Below are 7,435 nucleotides of genomic sequence, written 5' to 3' on the forward strand. Positions count from 1 at the left end.
TCTCAACAGAGCAAGCAAAACTGTATAGACCAGCTACATAGAGGTTTGGGAACATCACTATACCTATTTTGTCCTCTATGAGACTGACACACGCAAATGTTGGAGGGGAGAAGGGTGGGAGCTACATCTTCTCCTGGCAGAAAGACTGGCTGCTTTCTGACCCCTACCAAACATACTGGTCTATAAAGTGTTTTCAGAGGACATGCATTTCCAGTGGGGTCCTACCTGATGATCTGTTGTGTTCCATCAGCTGGTTGTCCTTGCCCAGGCAGATGTCACCCTGTGTGCTATTGCAGGCCATGTTCAAATCTGTCTTGCAGAAGGAGGGTGAGCTGGCTTGAGGAGCAGGAGGGATGTGCTTCTTTCGCTTCCTTGGCAGTTTCTGCTTTGCCATGGCCAGGGAGTAGTACATCCCAAAATTGTTAACTATCACAGGCACAGGCATGGCTATGGTGAGCACTCCTGCCAGTGCACACAGGGCTCCCACCAGCATGCCTGACCAAGTCCGTGGATACATATCCCCATATCCCAGGGTGGTCATGGTGACTACAGCCCACCAGAAGCCGATAGGGATATTTTTGAACTGTGTGTGTTCACTCGCGGACGGGTCATTAGGCTGGGCTCCCACCCGCTCTGCGTAGTAGATCATAGTGGCAAATATCAAAACGCCGAGTGCCAGGAATATTATCAGCAGCAGAAATTCATTGGTGCTGGCTCGCAGAGTGTGACCCAGCACCCTGAGCCCCACAAAGTGCCGGGTGAGCTTGAAAATACGGAGGATCCTGACGAACCTTACCACCCTGAGGAAACCAAGCACGTCCTTCGCAGCTTTGGAGGAGAGCCCGCTCAGGCCCACTTCTAGGTAAAAGGGCAGGATGGCCACAAAGTCAATGATATTCAAGAGGTTTTTGATGAATTCAAGTTTGTTGGGAGAAAAAATAACACGTACTAAAAATTCAAATGTAAACCATACCACGCAGACTCCTTCCACGTATGTCAGTGCAGGATCTGTCTCAATCTCATATTGTAGCACAGCTTCTGTCCCGTTGATGACCTGCTCAGTTTTGTTTATAATAGTATTGAAAGCCTCGTGTGTTTCCAGGCAGAAGGTTGTGATTGAAACTAAGATGAAGAATAAAGAGGCAAAAGCGATGAACTGAAACACAAAGAGATAAAACAGACATCAGAACTGCACAGCTCTTTACATTAATACTAATGATGTTGGTGTTTATAGTAAAACTTTCACTCATTCGTCCCCAAATGGCTGACAAATTCATATGCATAAAAATTTCCATCTAGGCCAGAGGAGAGCAGCAGACAGCTCTCACAAGCAGGCCAGGAGTCCAGGAGCAGGAAGAGTCTTGGCAATGGACACCATGACAAAATGCAACTCAATAGGAAGGTGGCAACAAATTCTTTAATCTGTGCTAAATTGTCTGAATTTGATTCAGTTGTCAAGGCTCCTTGCAAACAGTCCCTGTAAACACCAACCACAGCAATACTTAAAGATGTTCACCTCTCACAGAGTGGAAAATGTGGGCTGGCTGTAACGGTCTCAAGATTATGGTTCAGAATCCACATTTGTCTTGAAGGGCACCTCAGAGGGATCTAGGAGCAGATCCAAACTGGGTTTCCTTTGAATTGTCAAAGATTCACAAATACAGGATATTTACTGATAGAAAATGCCTTCTGTCTTACAGGTAGATTTGGTTGCATTGCCTATTATGTTTGTAGTCATCCATCACTGATTCTCTTGGGCAGCACTAAAAGTAAATCTTGCAGAACCTCACACACTATGGCGGCAGAGCTTTGCCACAGTCTTAGGATCCACAATCCTGCTAACCAAGTTACAAATCCCGGACAATCCAAACAAAAAGGGAAATACAAATTCAGTTCTAGTAGAGGCACATGAATTGATAAAATACAGGTAAATAACCTGGAAACAGCCATCATAGAGAATTGTTTAGGATTTAAAAAACATATACTTCCTGATCTTCAACTCAGCCATCGCAGTCAAGCATTGAATAACAGAGAACATCCAGGACAGGATCTCAAAAAATAACACCGAGCCAAGCAGCTAGAGCAGGAGATAGATTTTCTTTCACTGAATAAAACAGACCGAATGAAAAAGTGTTTTGAAGTCAGTTGTTCCTTTGCTACAATGGTTAACTTCTTTTCAATGACATTACCATATTAGCTAGCACTCTAACAGCAGTGGTGTGGTACACAAACAAAAATATTTTTTATTTCAAATTTGCATCTTAATAGACATTTTATAGCCAATATTACTCTGGGGGAAAAAAAGCCTTCTGGAGACATGAAGATTTTTGAAAGTGTTAGGGGCTCAAAGAGGCAAAAAATGCCTAAAGAGGTTTTCAAAAATATCTAATACCTATATGTTACCACACTGAAATCTTGAACACCATTGGAAAAAAATCTAGTTGGAAGGCAGACAAAATAATAGCCATAAGCAGAAATGCCTCTGTTCTGACACTTTGATCCAGGATACAACATTGTGGCAAAACTGATTTTGTGTACTTCGGATATCAATGAGTGAATTTAGTATTAGCATTCAGATTTAGTGTTATGTGCCACAGGAACTCATTTGGGTTCATACAATACTGAATGCTTGCATTTTTCTAACACAGAACGTTGGTTAGACAACAAAATATTGTCTCTACAACCTGTAGAAAGAATTCCTTTTATTCTGGAAACAAGCTTAAATTTACAATGCAGGCCTGGCAAATTTATTGCATTCAGACTCACGAGACGGATCTGTGAAAATTCCCATATAACTACCTATATCAGATATTTGCAGTTTATTTCTGGCTTCCTTTCCTCAGTCAAGGAAAAAAGTTACTACACCATGCCCTACAATTGCAAACACTAAATCTGTTACCTTTCAAAAAGGACTGACTCTGAAACGGAACTGAACACTTATCATCCAGTCTGGACTTCTAGCCACAAGCTAAGCAAAAAATCTTACACTGTCTGGTTTTTACTGAACAGGCTTTTCTGCCTTTGCCTTAACTACAGAAGGGCTGCATGTTCATAGCTCACAGCACCTGACACCAACATACACAAAAGATCCTCAGTCTTGTGTGAGACAACTAGAGACAGCAAATACAACCAGATTTATATAACCTAAGTGAATTAAACTCAGCAGAACTTTGCAAAACCTCTCCACGAGATGGAAAGAGAATTTATCAGACTCTAAGCCACTGGTGGGCTAAGAATGACCCTTGGGTGTCTCTTAGAGCATCCTACAGAATCCTTCTACACAGTCAAGGATAAAAAGCAAAGAAATCTTTGGAGGCTGAGAATCACTGAAGCTAAGTCAGCACTGTAGTTTGTAATTTGGGAGGGAACTTTTGACAGATAAAATATTAGACAACCTCTTCAACGGCAACACTTTAGTGATTTCAGACAACTGTGAAATTTTTTTTTTTGGTCTGAAAATAAAAGAAAACTACATTCAGCCTAACCAAAGTAAAAGTTACCAACAACTATATAATTTACCAACCACTCAGATATAATAAGGATTAACTCTGCACTCAACAGTGCAGTGAATCTAACAGTATGTAAATAATTACCACTTTTTTCTGGACTGTATTTCAGAACGGGAGTCCATTCAGGTTCAGAACCTTTCTAAAGAAAAATGCCAAATACCAAGAGATTAGCTACAGGTAGAACTGCCTGACAAGCTATTTATTACTGTTTTGCTTAACACTGACACTGCATTGACACTGCACTTGGCACTTGGCAAGGCAGATTGAAATTTTTAGCTGTGCAGCTACATTTAGTGTTTTATTATCCCTAAAGGAAAAAGACATTCAATCATGTCCAAAATCCGCTATCTTACTACATTATCCTAAAGACAGTCATCTCCCAGAGGTTAGAACAAAGACAAGAAAACACTATCAATCTGGTGACAGATTTCTTGATAAGCCCACAATAACCACTCATAGAAATGTAAAACAATACGATGCACACATTTCCATGCGTATGCATGGCATCACTGATTTTGAGCAAAGGCACACATTCCTTTTATCTCTCATTGCATTTGATTTTAAACTGCCAGCTCCTTGGATCAGGACAAAGCATGCATAGCACCTAGCAAGATGAAGCCTCATACACAAGAGACCTACAGTGTTATTGCAATAGTCAGATGGGTCAGAGAACACACAAGAATGAATGCAAAGATCAGTGCAAGAAGGAACATTTTATCAGCCAAACAAAAAATGCCTAGGGATTAACTTTACATTAACAAAGATGCTTCCTTAGTATTATGTTACATAATACCAGGCAATGCATTGAAAAGTCTCTGGTATGTTTTTCATACATATCTGTAATGAAAGAAATTAAATGAAGTCATGTGCTATCCTCACTTTATGCTTTCCTTCTCCTTCATCCTAATTCCAGCTTCTCTAAAGTAATTAGCCTCTAAAAATATATCCATTTTTGTTCATGTGGGCAAGCAGCACATTTCAGACAGAGTCCGTACAGATTTGAACTCACAGATTCTCTGGTGGTCGTGACCGACCAAGTCCTATTCCTCAGTCCTGCATTAGTACCTCGGTCTACAATAACCAGGGTAGCACACACAACTATTTGTTCGTTCCCTCTTTTCTTTTATGAAGAGCAGAAATCTAAAAGCAGTTAGCCTAATCATTATTTCAGAAAGGTTACAGCAAGAGACAATTTTCTGTTTGAATCATTAGCAACCTTTCACTGTGAGAAGTTCTGAAACTTCTTTGAAGTTCTGAAAAACATTTGGTTTTGACTAGCTGCAAAACAAATTCAAGCCTTGGCATAGAGCAAAACAGCTTATTCACCCCCTTTTTTAAACCTAAGATTTGAGCCCAAACACATTTTTTCAATATCTTCAAAAAAAGCTGAAGAAAAATTTCAAATAATATCCAAGTAATCATGATCCTTTCTCACTTCTTAAAAAGGTTCTTTTTTAAAAATAATTGCTTCTTGTTTATTTCAATGGATGTGATAAAATTAACTTTTCTCATTTAGGTTTTCTTTTTTCCTCCTGAGGGAACCATTTTTCTAAGCTGCAGAATGGTTGTAGACACACTATAGGGCTACCATTTTCAAAATTGAAATTAATACAAATTGAATTAATAAAAAGTTCAGTCCATTTTTGCCAGAAGAGAGCAGTTAAAAGTTACAAAAATATTCAGTATGTAATACACAGCATGCAAAATATTCCTCATTCAGCAGTTAAAGTTCCCAGTAGGCTGTGGATTCCCTCTGCTCAGTTTGAAGGCAGTGTGCACCCAATTCTGTTCTTGTGTGTCAGCATCACTAGTTCAGACAGTAGAGATTCCATCTCCCAGCTTGTCTAGTTGATGGGATCACCAGCCAAGCTCCATTGCTAAGTTCTACTAATGTTCACAGTAAGTGGATTAATCATTTATAACTTTCTTTTCAATGAAGCACACAAATCTAAAGTGTGTGTGAGATACCTAAAGATAACTTGTTGGAAGTAGAAAACTTTATGATTCATACTTCGAGTTCAGTGTCTCATGGGGGACTGAGTAGCTCAGAGTTTAAAGCAATTTCAAAATTGACAGCCAATTCTAGAATTGAGCAGTCTGTGGATTAGCAGAACTTTTATGAGTCCAAAGTCATGTTTTACCTTGCACATAGCTCCTTAAGTGCCTTGAAAAATTAAGGTTACTAAAAATTGTGGCTGCAAATGACCTGACAACAGCCTTATCTCATGGGCCATGTCTGGATTTCACAGCAGGAAAAGGCACGTGGTCAGAGGATGCTGTGGCTCGCATCTGACCCACACACACGTTTCCTTTCCAAGCAAACCCAGACATGGGACTGGCCGTTGTCCTGTGATGGAGCCAGAGCCTTACTGCAGCCATTCTAGGGCTTAACAGCCTAGACAGAGCCTGAACAAAACAGCAGAGCTGCAAATGGATCTTCACACTCAGGTGTATCATACATACTCAGAAAATCAGACTCATACTTCTCCATATTCAAAATAAGTTTCATCTGTCCATCCCACACCCTTAAAATAGGCTATTTCTACACAATTATTTAGTGTTCCAAGACGGACAGGTCATCGTCAGTGAAGAGGTTAATGCACAGCAAAGTGTTAATAGCCACAGTCATCCTTACTTCTTGCTTCACATGTAAGTTTTGAATAAAATCTCTCACCATATTTCAGTGTTTTCCCATAAAAAGTTTGTATCTCATCTGGATACAACTTGTTCTGGGGTTGGATCTCAACACCTCCTCTTTCACTCCCCTCACTGTGTAATGTATATTTTCTAACGTGAGCATTTAATAGCAGCTTTTAAGATTCATTTAGTTTGAGTTACCTTCCAGGACACAGAAGGTTTGCCCTTGACACACTTGACAACAGAAAAAGAAAATAACTGAATATTTAATAAGCCCTTGAAAATACAACACTTAATATTCTCTAATGCAGGTACAGAATTGCCTTTAAAGAAAGAAGATTAAAACATTGCTTTAAATAAATATCTTCACAGGCACATTATGAGATTTGATACATGTGTGTTGCTAGAATTTAAAACTATTTTTAAAAATCAATATTCCTTCCCACCACACTCATAGACTAAAAATACAGCTATAGAGCATCCAAGAAAAGAGACCGTGGTGATTTTTTTCTAAAGAAACTAGCTTTGATGGCTTGCTCACCATTGTAACCAAAATCCGGCTTTCATCACAACAGGTAAGAGTTTACTGAAAAACTTCATTTTTCCTGACCAAAACAAGAGTAGAGGAGCTTCCATTCATGGGTTCTTTGCTTTCCCACCAGATCATTCATGCTAAACAGAACCCTCAAAACAGGATAACTTCTGTAGGATAACAGAATACTTAAAAGGAAAGCAGTATGGTTTTTTTAATACCATATTCATTTTGAAAAATAAAAAAAATTCCATACTTTGGAGATTTAAAAATTATTCCCAGTGATGTCTGTTCACATTTGTTAGTTTCAGCCTCATCTTTTCATATTTCTGAATATAATACAAAGTATTTGAAAAAATCACTGATTAATTTCTTCCTCTTACTAACCCTCTGACCACAAAAAGTAAGCTGATCTATGCATTAAATGCACCCACTCTCACTGATTGCAAGAATTTAGTCATATATATATTCATTACAAAACTGTATTTTAAAAATTTTCTTCACATGTATTTTTAGACTCATCAATCTATTTCTTAGGCTAAAACAGTTAATAGTGGTTATACCAAAATTATATTTTCCCATCATAAACATTATAAGCTGATATTGATTTTTTTTCTCTCTCTCTCAAGGTTCAGGAAATAAAAGTCTTAGTTCCTGTAAATCTTCCATATATTTGTCTGTTAATGTTCTCCAGAAGCCAATTTTATTCTTCCAGGAATTCAAACTGCCAGTTAGTTTCTGAAATCCCCCTAGATGT

The 7,435-nt window shown here is 38.7% G+C and overlaps 1 protein-coding gene across 1 annotated transcript in view; it reads right to left on the reverse strand.

Moving 5' to 3' along the window:
• KCNC2 (potassium voltage-gated channel subfamily C member 2) overlaps positions 1-7,435 on the reverse strand; it is a 17,546-nt gene that overhangs the window by 9,407 nt on the left and 704 nt on the right. Inside the window, exon 2 of the mRNA XM_017733248.1 lies at positions 226-1,156. Coding sequence (XP_017588737.1) covers positions 226-1,156 — 931 coding nt within the window. The remainder of the gene's footprint in view (positions 1-225; positions 1,157-7,435) is intronic.

The sequence above is a fragment of the Corvus brachyrhynchos genome, unplaced genomic scaffold (assembly GCF_000691975.1).
Source record: "Corvus brachyrhynchos isolate BGI_N302 unplaced genomic scaffold, ASM69197v1 scaffold32, whole genome shotgun sequence".
Taxonomy (NCBI): Eukaryota; Metazoa; Chordata; class Aves; order Passeriformes; family Corvidae; genus Corvus; species Corvus brachyrhynchos.